General features: G+C 36.8%; 1 protein-coding gene across 1 annotated transcript in view; it reads left to right on the forward strand.

Annotated features, from left to right (window-relative positions):
* Window positions 1–17,046, forward strand: part of Senp6 (SUMO specific peptidase 6) — an 88,095-nt gene that overhangs the window by 60,287 nt on the left and 10,762 nt on the right. The window contains exons 18-19 of the mRNA XM_010617914.3: window positions 9,848–9,967; window positions 11,485–11,577. Coding sequence (XP_010616216.1) covers window positions 9,848–9,967; window positions 11,485–11,577 — 213 coding nt within the window. The remainder of the gene's footprint in view (window positions 1–9,847; window positions 9,968–11,484; window positions 11,578–17,046) is intronic.

The raw sequence follows: 17,046 nt of genomic DNA on the forward strand, positions 1-17,046 counted from the left end.
TGTTTTAATTCTTTTTGGGAAATAGCAGGGGAATAGCTGGGTCAAATGGGACTTCCAATCCTAGTTCTTTGAGGTATCTTCATACTGATTTCCACAGTTATTGGACTAGTCTACACTCCCACCAGCAGAGGAGCAGGGTTTCTCTTTCCCCACAGCCCCACCACCATCTGTTATTGGTTGATTTCACGATAGCAGCCATTCTTTCTGGGGTGAGGTAGAATCTCAGCATTGTTTTTATTTGCATCTCTCGAATGACCAGTGATGTTGAACATTTTTTCATATGTTTATTTGCTATTTCTGCTTCTTTATCTCAGAAATGTCTGTTCATTTCAGATGCCCATTTTTGGACTGGGTCTTTAAATTTGGGAGGTCTGATTTTTTAAAACTTCTTTTTATATTCTAGACAGTAGACCTTTGTCTGAGGAATTACTGGTGAAATTTTTTTCCCACATTATGGGTTGTCTCTTCACACTGTTGGTTTCTCTTGCTGTGCAGAAACTTTTTAGTAAGAAGACATCCCACTTGTTGATTATGCTAGTTCAGATGCAACTGAGGTTTTCTTCATAAAATCTTTTCCTACACCAGTGTCTTCAAGAGTTCTGCCTAACCTCTCTTCCAGCTGGTTTAGTGTTTCTGTTTTAATATTTAGATCTTTAATCCATTTCAATTTTACTTTATTGCATGGTAAGGGATATAGGCCTTGTTTTAATCTTTGGCAAGTTGAAACCCAGTTTTTCTATCACCATTTATTAAAGAGGCTGTCTTTCCTCCACTGAAGATGGTTGGCTCCTTTGTCAAAGATGAGGTAGTTGTGTACATCTGGAGCTGTTTCTGCATCTTCTAATCTGTTCCACTGGTCCTTAGGTCTGTTTCTTTGCCAGTACAATGTTGTTTTTATCACAGTAGCTTTGTAGTATAGTTTGAAGTTGGGGATTGTGATAACTCCTACCTTGTCTTTATTGTCTAGAATTGCTTTTTGCAATAGGTCTCTTCTTCCAAATGAATTTTTGGATTGTTTTCTCAAGATCTGTGAAGTATGCTACTGGGATTTCATTTGGGATTGCATTGAATCTATATAGAAGTGTTGGAAGTATGGCCATTTTCACAGTGTTGGTTCTTCTACACAGGAGAAAGGGATATCTTTCCATTTTCTCATAATCCTCTTCAGTGTCTTTTTTCAAAGTGTTGTAGTTTTCAGAGTAGAGGTCTTTGATTTCTTTTATTAGGTGGATTCCTAAGTACTTTAATTTTTCGGATGCTATTGTGAAAGGGATTGTTTGTCCCACTTCTCTCTCAGTCTGTTTTTTTGTGTACAGGAAAGCTGTTGAGGTTTGTGTGTTGACCCTGTATCCAGCTACTTTGCTGAATTTGGTTATTAAGTCTAGATGATTTTTGGTGGAGTTCTTACGGTTTTATAGATAGAGTATCACAACATTTGCAAATAATGGCAATTTGACTTCATTTCCTGTCTTTATTCCTTTTATTTCTTTCTCTTGTCCAATTGCTGTGGCTAATGTTTCCAAATCTATTGAACAGGAATGGTGATAGTGGACAGCCTTTTCTTGTTCCTGATTCTAGTGTGAAGGATACCACATGGTATGATAGTGGCTATTGTTTTTTTGTTTTGTTATGTTTTTGTACCAGAGATTGAACTTGGGTCCTTGTGCTTTTCAGGCAGGTGGCGAAACCACTGAGCTAAATCCCCAGCCCAGCTGTTGGGTTTTCATAGATAGCTTTTATCAGATTGAGGTAGAGAGCATCTATTACAATTTTTTGGAGGGTTTTTATCATAAATGTTGGTTCTTTTTGTCCAATGCTTTTTCTGCATCTTTTTTTTTTTGGGGGGTACCAGAGATCAAACTCAGGTCCTTGAACTTGCGAAGCAGGCAGCACAACCACTGAGCTAAATCCCTGGCTGCATATTTTTTTTTAATCTTTTTGAGTTTATTGGTACTTTTAAGTATGTGATACAGTTAACATTCATCATTGGGATCTTGTACCTTTACGTGACAGATCTTGCTTCTCATTTTTTCCCCATGCATCTATTGAGATGATCATATGGCTCTATTAATATGGTGTATTATATCTATTGATTTGCATATGTTGAACCATCCCTGCATCCCTGGGATAAATCTCACTTTGTCAGGATGTATGATCCTCTTGATGATCTGTATTCTATTTGCCAGTACCTTATTAAGCATTTTTGTGTCTATGTTCATTAGTGAGATTGGTCTATAGTTCTTTCTTTCAGTTGGATCTTTCTCTGGTTTGGGTATAAAGGTGATGCTTGCTTCCAGAAATGATTCAGGAGTATTGCTTCCCTTTCAATTTCATGAAAAGTTTAAACAGTAGTGGCAGTAGTTCCTCTCTAATGTCTGGTAGAAATCAGAAGTGAAGCAGTGAGGGCCCCAACTTTTCTTAGTTGGTAGATTTTTAATTACATTTTTAAATTCATTGATTGATATTGGGTTGTTTAGAATCTATATCTTCATTCAACTTTGGTAATTCATATGTGTCTAGGAAGTTGTCCATTTCTTCTGAATTTTCCATCTTATAGGCATATATAGGTTGTTAAAGTAGGTTTCGATGATCCTCTGGATTTCTGCTGGGTCCATTGTAATTTCACCCTTTTCATTACTAATTGTATGGATTTGGCTTTTTCTTTCCTTGTTTTGATAAGGTTGGCTAAGGGTCTTTCAGTTTTGTTTCTTCTTTTGAAGAACCAACTCTTTGCTTCTTTGATTTTTTTGTATCATTTTCTTAGTCTGTATTACATTGATTTCTGCTCTGATCTTTATTTTTTTGTTTGTTTGTTTTTTGATTTTTTTGGTACCGGAGATTGAACTTGGTTTCTTGCGCTTGCAAGGCAGGCAGCGGAACCACTGAGCTAAATCCCCAGTCCTCTGATCTTTATAATTTCCTCCCTTATATGAACTTTGGGTTTGTCCTGCTCTTCATTTTCCTAGAAGCTTTAGGTTCAGCATCAGGTTGCTCTGATTTCCTAATATGAGTATTCACTGCTATGAATTTCCCTCATAACAGTGCTGTCATTGTGTCCCATAGATTCAAATATGTTGTATTGTCATTGTCATTTAATTGTAGGAACTGTCTGATTTCTTCCTTAGTATAATATGTTCTGTGATACATTGGTTATTCAGAAGTGTGTTGTTCAATTTCCATGTGTTTATGAAATCCTTGTGGTTTATTTTGCTATTGATTTCCAATTTCCTTGCACTATGGTCTCATAATATACAATTTCTTTGCACTTACTTAAACATATTCTGTGAGCAAGTATGTGGTCTATTTTGGAGAATGATCCATGTGCAGCTAAAAAGAATGTGTATTCTGATTTTGTGGGGTGGAACACTCTGTAAACATCTGTTAAGTTCATTTGTTCAAGAATTTGATTGAGTTCTAGTATTTCGTTGTTTCTTTTTTGTCTAGTCGATCTTTTTGTAACGATGTGGTATTGAGTTCTACTACTACTACTACTACTAATACTACTATTGTATTAGTGCTTATTTGATTTTCCATGTCCGTTAGTATTTGTTTTATATAGTTGGGCACTCATGTTTGGTGCATACATACTTATGATTGTCATCACTTCCTCTTGGATCATTCCCTTTACAAGGAAGTAGGGTCCTTCTTTGTCTCTCTTAATCAGGGTTGGTTTGAAATACGCTTGATCTGCAAAGAGGAAAACTACTACTGCTTTTGGGGGGGGTTCTATCACATGGAGTACTGTTTTCCACCCTTTAACTTTCAGTCTGTGAGTTTCTTTTGGAAGTAATTTTTTTTCCTTTTCTTTTCCTTTTTTTTTTTTTTTTTTTTTTTTTTTTTTTTTTTTTTTTTTGTACTGGGGGTCGAACTTGGGACCCTGCACTTGGATGTTGTTGGATCGTGTTTCTTGGCCCATTCTGCCTATTTCTTTTGATTGGTGAATTGAAACCATTAACATTGATAGTTGTAACTAATACGTATTGACCTATCCTCGTCATGACTTTTTCTTTTTTTTGGATTCTCCCCCTTTGCTTTTAATTTCTTGTCTTCCCTGATGAATTCATTCTTCTGGGCTTCCTGGGGTTGTGATCTTCATGTTTTCCTAGAATGTTTAAATTTTTTTTGAGTGCTAGTTTGATATTCATGAAGTTCCCTTAAGTGTTCTTAGTCATGAAAGTATCTCATTTCTCCATCAATTTTGAAAGATAATTTTGCAGAATACATCAGTCTGGGTTGGAAGCTGTTTTCCTTTATTTATGGCTTGAAATATCTCACTCCAAGCTTCTTGACTTGAGGGTTTGTGTGGAGTGTGATTCTGATGGGCTTTCTTTTGTTAGCAATGTTTTTCTTTTCTCTAACAGCTTGTACAAGTTTGTTCTTCTGTTGGGTTTCTGGAATCTTAACTAGTATATGCCTATGAGTAGTGTGGGTTTGTTTTGTTTGTTTGTTTGTTTGTTTTTATCATGGCTAGTTGGGGTCCTATATGCCTCACTTATCTGTATGTGAAGTTCTTTTCCCCTGCTTGGGAGTTTTTCTGCCATTACTTCTGTGAATAGTTTTTTTATGTTATCTGCACTCTCCTGTTTCTTCATTGTCTTCAATCAGTCTTATGTTATTCTTCTTTGCATCATCTGGTAGCTGCTGGATTGATTTCTCATTGTCCCCTACTATTTTTAAGAAATTTTTCTTTTCCTGGTCACTCATTGCAATCCTATCTTTTATATTTGAAATTCTGTCCTCACATTGACTCATTCTGCTGTGTAAACTTTCAGTGGAGTTTTTAATCTCCTGGAAATCTGTTTGCATCTGTTTTATGGATTCCATTTGTTTCCTAAGTTGGAATTCCATCATGTTTCTCAACTCTTCTGTTTTTTATCTGTGTCTGCTCTAGATTTATTAATCATGTCTTGCACTGTAGGCACAATCTCTGCTGTTTTCTGAGAAATTATTTCTGATTTCATTTTTTTCCAGATCCTCTTCATTGCCAGTCCAGGGAGTCCAGGTGGTTGAGTATCACATTGTTCCATTCATTTCCCTTTGGGATTGCCTTAGGTGATCTGGAAGTCTGATTTTTAGGCTTATTTCTGTATCTTCTCATTTCAGCAGATGTAGCCTGCTGTGCCTTTGTTAAGGCAAGTTTTTGCTCACCCACTGAGCTCACCCTCTTTTTGCTCACCCTCTACTGCTCAGCAGTACACCAATTCCTGGGTTCAGAATGGTGGCCTTCTAGATCCCTGAGCTCACCTGTTGTCTGGGTGGGCTTCTGGCTGGGGCCTGTGCACACTTGGGATGGTATCTAGGTGTGCCTCTGGCAAGGGTCTCCACACACTTACTGATAGTATCAGGGTGAGCCTATGGCTGTTGCTTGTGTGCCTCTGCAGGTTTTTCTAGGTTGGTCCTTGGCGTTGACCTGTGTGTCCAAGTCCCTGGGGTCTGGGCAGGGCCCTGGGTGGGATCTGCCTGCAACTGTGCCACTCTGGTCCACACTGCTACTCCCCGGGACCTGCATGTAGTTCTGGATAGTATGGATTGGTCCTCTGGGTGATGATTGTGCACCTGCACACTCTTTTCTGGGTAGGCCTTTGGTTTGGGCCTGTGTGCCTGAGCCTGTGGGATTGGGACGGGGCCCTGGCTGGGATCTGCCTGCAGCAGCGCAGCTTTGTTCCACACCACTGCTCACTGGAATCTGCACACACTTCTACTATATATACTGTTTTTAAAGAATATATGTAACAAAACTTTCTTTAAAATTTCTTTTATTATAAATTTTCAAAAGGGAGGAAAAGACAGGCCAAAGAATGGACAGCCAGAGATTGGTTTCGTTCTGAACTGGAGATACATAAATTTAGCAAGCTTTGTTTTGTAAATAATTTTAACTGTAAGAATGAATGGCATTCCTTAGGTAGGGATATAGAAAAATAGCTGTAAGCACAAACCCTCTAGAGTAGATTTTAAGATACAGTAGAGGAGTTTGAAAGACTCATAGGGCTGGGGATTTAGCTCACTGGTTCCACCGCCTGCCTTGCAAGCACAAGGACCTGAGTTCAATCCCTGATGTCATAAAAAAAGCCTCTCATAAATAATTTTCAAAGTAGGAAGGATGATGTCATAAAATATGTGGAAAGCATGAGCTTTGATGAAGGATATATATCCATCAGTTAATGGTTCAGCAGAGGTCAAAGGCAGTTAAAGACTAATGTGTGTATGGGTGTGTGGATGTGGTTTATTTTATTTATTTATTTATTTTTTTGGTATTGGGGATTGAACTCAGGATTTTGCGCTTGCAAAGGCAGGCTGTGGAACCACTGAGCTAAATCCCCAGCCGAAAGACTTATAATAATTTGAAGTCATAGTATGTATAAGCTAAGTCAAGTGGAGAGCCTTGACAAGAGCTGTCCTTAGTGGTAACAAGTCACTCCTCTATTCAGGGGAGGTCTTTTAAGGAGCCCGCAAATGGTAACAAGTGCTTCTAGACAGTTTTCTCTTCCACTCCTGCCTAACACTAGAGTGTAGTGCCAGAAATAGCTACCCAAACACAAGAAAATAAGATCCAGAATATTAATATTCAATATGTCAGGATTTCAATTGAAAAGTCACTTTTCTGACCAAGAATCAGAGATCTCAAATTGAAAGGCAGTAGACACCAACACCTAGGAGACAACAGATACCCATTTTGTCTGACAAAATTTTGAAGCATTCATCATAAAAGCTATAACCACTTGTGAAGCCAGTGAAAGCATGAAAAAATAAAAAGAAGAAACAATGGCAATTTTACAGCTAAAAATACAAAAGCTGAAATAATAACTTAAGTACATAAGGTCAGCACCAGCATGAGGAGACAAAGGAAAAGATGAGTGACCTGCCTACAAAAAACTCACTGCATATATAGTGATGTGTGTAGGCAGGAAGGGACAGGATGGAGAAAGAGTATACAATACTTTAAAAAAATGCAAGATCACAAGTACAAGGGCATGAGTTTTCTCCCCAGAAAGATTTCCATATTAGTATTTGATAAACATCTAAATAAAGTACCAAGAAAAGAGAGGGATATTATATAATGAGAAAGGAGTGATACAGAAAGAAACATAGCAATCCTATATTTCTATATGCCATACAGTAGAGCTATAAATATGTGAAACAAACTGATAGATGTAGAGCATCTACAGACTGATAAATGTAAACCAAAACTGGTAGGCTTGAAAGGGGAAGAAAAGACCAATCCATAGATATATTTGGAGGTTATAGTTAATACTCTTGCCTTAAGAGTTGATATAAGAAAATTAGAGGGCTGGGGATTTAGCCCAGTGGCACTGCACCTGCCTTGCAAACACAGTCCTGAGTTCGATTCCCGGTACCAGGAAAAAAAAAGAAAATTAGAAAATCAGTAGAACAAACAAGAACTCAATATCACCATCAGCCAATAGAAATTACTTTATGTCAGGGACCGGGGATTTAGCTCAGTGGTTCCACTGCCTGCCTTGCAAGCACAAGGTCCCAAGTTCGATCCCCAGTATCCCCAAAAAAAGATTCTCTGAATTTACTTCTTATCAGGAAGTCATATTCCTATTCAGGTTAACTGTACTGACTTTTTAACAGCATAGTTTTTCCTTTTAAAGATTTAATGGTAATGGAGTATACTTAAGTGAAATGAAATGTATCGCGTGCTTTCCAACAAAAGAAACTTCCCTGGATTTACATGCCTAGCTTTGTAAGATCCCTTGAAAACTAACCTACATTCAAAGACAAATTCAAAGAAAGCTTTTTGTCTCCTATTTAGTAAATCAAAAGATGATATTTGGTGTTGGGGCTGTAGCTCAGTGGTAGAGCATTTTCCAATCATGTGTGAGGCCCTGGGTTCATCCCCAGCACACCACACACACACAAAACTGTATTTCACATAAATGACCAACAAGATTATGAAAAGATGCCCATTGTAACTAATCATCAGAGAAATGCAAACCATAACCACAATGTGATATAACTGCATGCCATAAGAATGGCTATTATCAAATAAAGAAAAAGGATAAGTAGGGGCAGGAATGAATAAATTTGATCATGGTGGATAGAATTGTGAAATGATGCAAACACTGTAGAAAAATAATAATGGCGCTTCCTCAGAAAATTAAAATAGAACTGCCGCATGATCCAGCAATCTCACTGTTACGTAAATATCCAAAAGAAGGGAAAGTAGGGTCTTGTAAACATATTTACATACCCATATTCATAGCAGCAGTGTTCACCATAGCTAAGACATAGAAATCAGTCTGCTGTCCATTGATGTATAAATAAGCAAATTATGGCACTGTATATACATTTAGTAGAATATTCTTATAAGGGAAGGAAATCCTATCATATGCTGCAACAACATAGATAGAAACCTTGAGGTCCCTGTGCTACGTGACATAAGTTAGCTTTGTATGTTGTTTGATTTCGCAGAGATGAGATTAGTCACATTCACAGAAACAAACAGGAATTGTTGCCAGAGAGTGGGATACAAGAGAAGGGAATCTATGGATGTAGCTTCACGTTTATAAAATGAAAAGTTCTGGAAACCTTCTATACAGCTGTAACATGTTTAGGGTGATAAATTGATTGGTGTTATTATAATGTTAAAAAGTGTTATCTCAGTCCAGATGTATACTGTTCTACCTTGAACGCTAAGTACCAAAAAGCCCATAGTGAACACTTAGAACGACATTGCTGTTGGAAGGAGCACTCCGTGAAGGAACGCTCTTTTAATGACTGAGAAGCGTTATTGAAATTGCCAAACAGGATTATGAATTTGTGTTTCTCCTCTCCAATCTATATAAGTTTGCGAAGCCAATTCATTTTGAAGCTTGTTAGGTATATACATCTTCTCGGAGAATTTACCCCTCTATAATTACATAATTTCTCTCTTAATCTTTGGTTATCGTCCTGGTCTCTTAGTCTATATTTTGTTCAGTCTTTATATTTACTTGTTTGTTTTTGAAAGTGTATACCTGAAGTTGAAGTCTTGCATTTTGCTTGTTGTAGTTTTGTCTATTTCATACTGAAACAGTCTGTACTTTTTACCTTACACTAGAAATTTTATTGCTTGCTTATACTCATTTTGTTTCAGGGAGCCACTCATATTTTAAAATTATAAAGCAAATTATAAAACAAATAATAGAAAAGGTGTGAGTTTATATGATATATAGTGAGTTTTTTTAAATCACATGGCTTTAACTTCTTTAAAATCTGATTTTGATAAAAATTTAATTACCACTGTACTTATTCAATTCACTTTTTTTTTTTTTTTGGTACTGGGGATTGAACTCGGATCCTTGTGCTTGCAAGGCAGGCGGTAGAACCACAGAGCTAAATCCCTTGCCCTCAATTCACTTTTATGAGTAGCCATTGTAGTTTGAGCCAGCAAAAATAGTGTGGTTCCTCTTTTTTATAGTGTAATCCCTCAATTTAAAGCTAGCTCAGTACATACTCCGTTCTTAGTGTATTATTGTAGAAATCAACAATTTAGGCTGGGTGTGGGGGTGCACACTGGTAATCCCATCACTCGAGCCTGAGGCAGGAGGATCTCTGAGTTTGAGGCCAGCCTGGTAGGCTAGCTCCATAGTGAGTTGAAGGCCAACCTGAGCTGTACAACGAGACCATCTCAAACAAATGGAAAGAAAATCAATTCATTCAATGGCCTGGGCTGAACGTAATCTGGCAATTATCATTGTTAAAAATATGAAGTAAATTTGTCAACAACTTCTTTGGTTTCTGAGGGATAGAAATTGATGGTAGTCAAATATTTCATCATTAGTTTTTAACATAAACTGGACTGTTACAACCCTTATATTACAATTATGTTTTCTTAAAATAGATATTTGGTGCTTGAAAAACTGAAGAAAGAAGAAGCTGACCGAATTCATATATTCAGTTCTTTTTTCTACAAACGCCTTAATCAGAGAGAGAGGAGAAATCATGAAACAACTAATCTGTCGTAAGTAAGACCCAGAAAAATAATAGATGTAGTAAACCACTGAAGATTAATTTAGAAAAAAAAAAAATAAGTTAACAGTAACCCTTCAGTATCTGTGGGTGATGCGTCCCATGGCTCCTCTGCTTCTCATTCAGATACCCGAATTTGTAGATGCTCAGTGTGTGTGGGTACAAGATGGTATAACCTATGCAGATCCTCTTTATACCTTAAATCATCTGTAGATTACACAGAATACAACATAAATGTCATTAAATAGTTGTTACATTGTGTTCTCTAAGAGTAATAACAAAGAAAATAATCGGTACATGTTCTCTACAGATGGCAATTTTTTTCTGCAGATATTTCTCTCGTCAGTTGAATTCATGGATTTATTAATTGACTTCAAGAAGGGCCAACAGTATTTGAAAGAAAACACTGATCTTTTTTATTAACTTGCTTCTATCTTAAATTCTAAAAGCCAGTAAGGGAATATACTGAATTAATCAGATTAATTTTCATTCTTTACAAATTCATGTTCAACCACCTTAAAATAATCTTCAGTAGCTTTAAGATAATATAAGAGATCATGACTTCATTTAGTTCTGAATGCTTTTTTGCTAAAAGTAGAATTCATAATATTCTAATATCTCCAGAGCACCTGGAATTTATAAATGGTAGAGGCTTAATATTTAGAATAGAACACTGGGGTTGGGGATTTAGCTCAGTGATGCTGCCGCCTGCCTTGCAAGCACAAGGGCCTGAGTTCGATCCCCAGTACCAAAAAAAAGAATAGAACACTGTTTTCCAATAGTGACTTTTTTTTTTTTTTTTTTTTTAGAAATTACTTAGAGGAACCTGTGAATCTGTACATTTTAAAAGCTGTTTTCTTCTCAGACAAGTTAAGGAAATAATGTGCTGCATGTCACAATGCCTCTCCATACAGTAATAGAATCTAACTAACACTTGCTGGTGATTGATCAAAAGATGCACAATAGTTGGAACTTTTTCTTCTGACTGCCATTAAATATCTTAAATTGATGGTTGCTGTGTGTGATATAAATAATATTTTCTACTATTTCAGCAGTTTCTAATTTTGCATCTTTGCGTTGTTGATAGTCATTGATTTTTGACCGGTGTTTATAATCTACCTTGCTTCTCTTACCATCAGACAATGTTTTCTTTTCCTGGGCTCTTCTTAGTTAGAATAAGTCTTGGTCTGATAAACCTTTCAGTATATTGCTAGTACCAATTCTGCATTAATATTAAAAAAAAAAATTATAGAGAAGTCCAGGCAAGAAAAACCCTGGGACCCATAGAATGTAGAAAGAATTAAATATCTCTCCTCCAAATTCAATAATGGGCAAGTTCTGTGCCTTCCTAGTTTCATCCAAGATGCGGTATTCTCTTTTTCAATCTTGTTAAACCATCTTGTACAACCATTTGAGCATTTGTATTGGAATCTTTATAATTTATAAGTCACTGCATGTAAGCTAAAACAAAGATTTTCAAAAGCTTATAATTTATCTCTTTCTTAACAGAATACAACAAAAACGACATGGGAGAGTAAAAACATGGACTCGGCATGTAGATATTTTTGAAAAGGATTTTATTTTTGTACCCCTTAATGAAGCGTGAGTAAGAATGTAAATGTGATAGTTTTTTTAAAATGTGTTTATGAGGTGAAACATTCACTTTAAAATACCTTGTTGAAATTTTTATATATAGTGGATATGACTTTTATGAAAATGAATGTAGTTTCCTATAATAAACCATCTAAGGTTCTTTGCAAACAAAAAACCAGATCCCTTTCTAATTACAGTTTTGTTAAGTTGGTGCAGAATAAAGTCATTCCTGGAAATAGGCACTGGCACACGCCCATAATCCCAGCTATTCAGAAGGCTGAGACAGATTGCAAGTTCAAGGCCAGCCTAGTCAATTTAATAAGATGCCATCTCAGTATGAAAGAGCTGAGAGTGTAGCAAGGCATTTCCCTCATTCAGTCCCGTGTGTGTGCTTGATTTTTTGAGACATGATCTCACTATGTAGCACAGGCTGGCCTTGAATTTGTGGTGATCCTCCTGCCTCAGCCTCGTGGGTGCTGGGATTATAGGCATGCACCCCCATGCCCAGCTGAGTATTTAGTTTAAAACATACTTTTTGCCTTTAACCAAAAAGGAGAAATGTGCTTGGATTTGTGCTATTTGCTAAAATTGAAAGTTGTGCTGACTATTTGAACGCCATTTTCTAAGTAAATGGAGATGCTTCAATATTTTTTATTACTCCCAGGACTATAAATAATGTCCTGGAATCTTTTTGAGTTTTATTTTTTGTTTCATTTTCCTGTTCCCTCCAACCAAAGACCACTGAGAATACACCTGTAGTTTGACAACCTGAGTTTATTTCATCAAGGGACACCATACTTTATGGGCAACATTGGAGTCTCAGAAAAGTGATTTAGGGGAGTCTGTGGCAGTAATGATCTGCTTGGGTAAAGAAGTAGCATTCAGCCAATGAAGCAGGATGATCACTGGTTCAAACCTAGCCTGAAAAACTTATCAAGACCCTGTTTTAAAATAAAAAAGAGCTGGGGGTCTGGGGATTTCACTCAGTGGTTCCACCGCCTGCCTTACAAGCACAAAGACCCAAGTTCGATCCCTGGTACCAAAAAAAAGCTGGGATGTAATTCATTGCAAAGGCCCTGAGTTCAGTCCCTGTTGCTGCCCTCCTTCCCCCAAAAAATATCATTCATTTGTTCAGCAAAACAGGGAGATATTTGGTATTTTGTGGGTGGCATCGTGGCTTAATGTCCTTTGTTTAGATAAATTACAAAATGGATTTACTTGTCTTGTTTTTAATCATGATTGTATTAATTTTGAGGTTAATATTCTATGAGATGTCTGCCAGGCAACTTTCTGAATGTGCTCTCCCGCCCCTATGAAACAAATGCACACTGTACTATAGTCAAACGCTTACTTAAAAAAGCGTTTTAGGGCTGGGGATTTAGCTCAGTGGTGCTATCGCCTGCCTTGCAAGCTCAAGGTCCTGAGTTTGATCTCTGGTACCAAAAAAAAAAAAAGGCTGTTTTAGTGCCATATCCTTATAGTCCCAGCTGCTGGCAAAGATAAGACAGGAGGAAGTCCAGAGCCCAGGATTCTGAGGCCATCTTGGTCATCAGTATACAGAAATTTTGTCCAAAAGAAAAAAAAATTATATTTATGGTCATGAGGGTATATAGCACAGTAATAGAGCATTTATTATAATGCTCAAGGCCTTGGGTTCCATCCCTAGCACTGCAAAAAATAAATAAAAATTGTGGAACCTGTGTTCTTCAGTTAGTCAAAGATAGATAACCTAGGGTCAAAACATTAGTAATACCTATAAAATTTAATTTCTAAGTCATAGAATTTAAAGCTGATGTTTAATTTCTTCATCCTCCCCAAAATAAGGTTTCTTGATATAGAAAGCTGTTTTGGGAGGACAGAATTATAGAAATTCGAAACAGAAGGCTAAGTTGAGGCGCACACACATTAGGGATAGAGGCACATGCCTCTTAGTCACCGTGCATGTGGGTGGAAGCAGCCAGTGGTGCTCGTTTTCTTGGTGGGAGGCCAGGAAGATCAGTAATGGGAGTCCGGGACAAGATCTGCCATGGGCAAGTTAGCCAGTAAGTCAGTCATGAGGTCTTGGTTTGCTTTTTAAAAAGGTAAAGCCAAAAATATTTATATTCACAAATTTTATTGGATAGGCTTCCGTGTATTTGTTTCCTATTTTTTATTTTCTGGGGATGCTGATTTTTTATTTTTTGGGTATGGCTTTGGGTTTGTTTTTGGTTTTTTTTTTTTGAGACAGAGTCTCACTATGTAGTTGACACTGATCTGGAACTCTTTGTGGCCCAGGATGGTCTTGAACTCACAGAGATTGAGGATGCTGATTTTTAATTTATATTTATAAACTGTTTATGAGAAACTATCACAGTAATTGCCAAGGAGCACTTATTTGATACTTGGATATAATCCATCATAAGTGATATTGCCTACGTTAGCATCTTCTACTATGGGTGCTTTAGTTAATGTAGCTGATATTAAAACAGTTCATAAAAGCAAAACTCATTCTTTGATATTGGAAGTGAGCATTTGATTCAGCTTTCCCCTCTCAACGAGGAAATAAAATAAAATAGTATTTTTCCTGGTTTTTTAAGTTGAGGGAGGGAAAAATTTATAGCTTATACATACGGACATTAAGAAATGTTAAAGCTGGTTGTTTTGGGGCATGCCTGTAATCCCAGCACTCTAGGAGGCTGTAGTAGGAGGATCATAAGTTCCAGCTCAGCCTGGAAAGTTTAGCAAGCCCCTGTTTTAAAATTTAAAATTTAAAAAGAGGGATGGGGAATATAGTTCAGTGCCAAGACCCTAGGTTCAATCCCCAGTGCTGCCCACCCCCAAAGAGAGAAATTTTAAAAACACACTGAGGCAGCTGCAAGTTGAGAATCACTGTATTACAATATTTGTCAGTTTTTAAAAGTTTATCCACATATCTAAAATTTGACATGTGACTTAATGAGCTGTCTCTCAAAGTCGAAATGAAGAAATTGGTGTGTTCTTTCTACTACCCCAACTTGACCTAAGTCCATTGTATACTGAGAATTAATAATTAAGAACAAGAAAAAAGAATCATCCACCTGCCCTTACAATACTGAGGATAAAATCTGTCTTCATGACCTTTATATTCCGTGCTCAGATAAAGAGATAGTTCTATTTGTTAGTACTACAGTAGCTTGCAGGTATTCTAACACTTTGCAGAAATGAGAATGTGGAATAACTTGTATCAGTCAATGTTTTTTTTTTCAGTAGTTTTTTGTTGAATCCCTACCACATGACAAATACTGTGCTGACTAATAAACTGATGTTGTTGTATCCTGCATGTAACTCTGCCTCCTAAATAATAGGTTCTTAAAACATTTTATTAGTTAATAAATATTAGCTAAGACTGTGCAGCTTCTTACTGTGGCCCATACTTTATGTTGGAAGCTATTTATGTTTGGTATGTTTTTAAAACAATGTCTTTCAAATTTTTTTTTTAAATTTACAGTGAGTAAAGACAGAAGGTACAGATATATGAAGTTATAAATTAAGACATTAGTTACAAAGGTATCAAAAAGAATGGTAGAAAAATAAAGGAGGTGACTGATATTTATAAAAATTATCAGGGAGGCCAGGGATTTGGCTCAGTGGTTTCATGGCCTGCCTTGCAAGCACAAGGACCAAACTCAATCCTCGGTACTCCCCCCAAAAAAAAATTATCAGGGAAAACATTTAAGTAACATTAAAGGCATAAAAGGCAGTTTGGCATTTCCAAGAGCCAGAGATAGGGGATTTGTAATGAACAAGTATGAGAACTCAAGATAAGAAAAGCCTTGATAAGAAGGAGGAAGTGAGTCATTGTAACTTGAGTAAAAAGCAAACATGAGAGAGGCTTGAGACAAATGAATAGAGACCAGACTATTTAGAACTGGTAGAACCCAATCAGTAATTCTAAGAGAAATAGGAAGTCATTCTGTTTCTATATTTTTTTCTAATATAATATTTGATAATAGGGCTGGGGATTTAGCTCAGTGGTTCCGCCACCTGCCTGGCAAGCGCAAGGATGAGTTCGATCCCCGGTACCAAAACAACAACAAAAATTTGATAACATAAAATCTACTATATTAATGCAATTTGGTAATTTGTATATACTTTGAGTTTCTCCCCTGTCCTAACCTCCCATCTATTTTTCACAAGTTTAAAACTTATGTGGATTTATTTCTTGCCTTTTGAAAACTGCTTTTTTTTTGTACCAGGGGTCGAACTTGGGACTTTGCACTTGTAAGGCAGGCGGCAGCACCTCTGAGCTAAATCCTCAGCCCGAAAACTGCTTTTTTAAAATGTCATACATGAGCTGGGCATGGTGGTACACATGCCTGTAATCCCAGCACTTGAGAGGCTGAAGCAAGAGGATTGCTGTGAGTTGAAGGCTAGCCTAAACTACACAGCAAGACCCTGTCTCAGGGAGAAAAAAGTAATATGTAGGATAAATTATTTTGCTTATACCATCTACTATTAGTTTTCCAAGATTCATCCTTACCTTTTTTTTTTTTGGGTCATTTAAATTGTGACTATATTACAATTAAGTTTCATGGTAATTCAGTATAATAGCTTTATATTACTTGATAGCAAATTGTTACCAACTTAGTTGTTTAAACAATGCCACATCATTTCCTGTAGTAGATCAGAAATCTAGGAAGAGTATGATTGGATTATCTGCTCAGGATTCAACAATACTGAAATGCATGTGTTGGCTAGCTGCATTTTCATTTGGAGGAGTCCTCTTTCAGGCTTATTCAGGTTGTTAGCAGAATTCATTCCTTGTAATTGTAGGATTTAGGGCCCCATGTTTTGGTAGTTGTCTGTTTCAACTGGCCACTCAGATACTAGCCATATGGCTCTATTACAGTTTGCCTCTTCTGTTACTAGTTTGCCTCTTCATGTCAGCCAGCAGGTCTCTGTCCCCACTTAAAATCAGTTTCTTTCTCCCTCCCTTTTTCCCTGGGACACACACACACACACCCCCGGTGCTGAACCCATGCCCTATCACTGAGCCACATACCTAGCCCATTCTTTTTTTTCACATTTTTGTACTTTTGCAGTATGCAGTAAAACACATTGATCATGGGGGAATTGGTATAAATACATATTCTACCTTGAATCTTTTTCTACTTTCCTTCCCCTCCCTCCTGTCTTCACACCTCCAGATGCTCTTCCCATCCTTCAGAGAATAACTCTTGGATTCATTGATCCTTTCTAGTTTTTCTTAGTCTCGGTTTAATTGATTGCCACTGTAATCTTTATTATAATTTCTATCCTTTGATTAGTTGCAGGTTAAGTCAGTTTTTTCCTCTAAGACCTTGAGATGCATCGTTTCATTATTTATTTAAGATTGCTCTGTTCTTTTTTATGTTTGCATTTACAACTGTAGCTTTCCCTTTTAGAACAGCTTTCATTGTGTCCTATAGGGTTATTTTTGTGTGGGTTTTTTTTTTTTTTTTTTTTTTTTTTTTTTTTTTT

The sequence above is a fragment of the Fukomys damarensis genome, unplaced genomic scaffold (assembly GCF_012274545.1).
Source record: "Fukomys damarensis isolate Sample0158 unplaced genomic scaffold, DMR_v1.0_HiC HiC_scaffold_27, whole genome shotgun sequence".
NCBI classification, from domain to species: domain Eukaryota; kingdom Metazoa; phylum Chordata; class Mammalia; order Rodentia; family Bathyergidae; genus Fukomys; species Fukomys damarensis.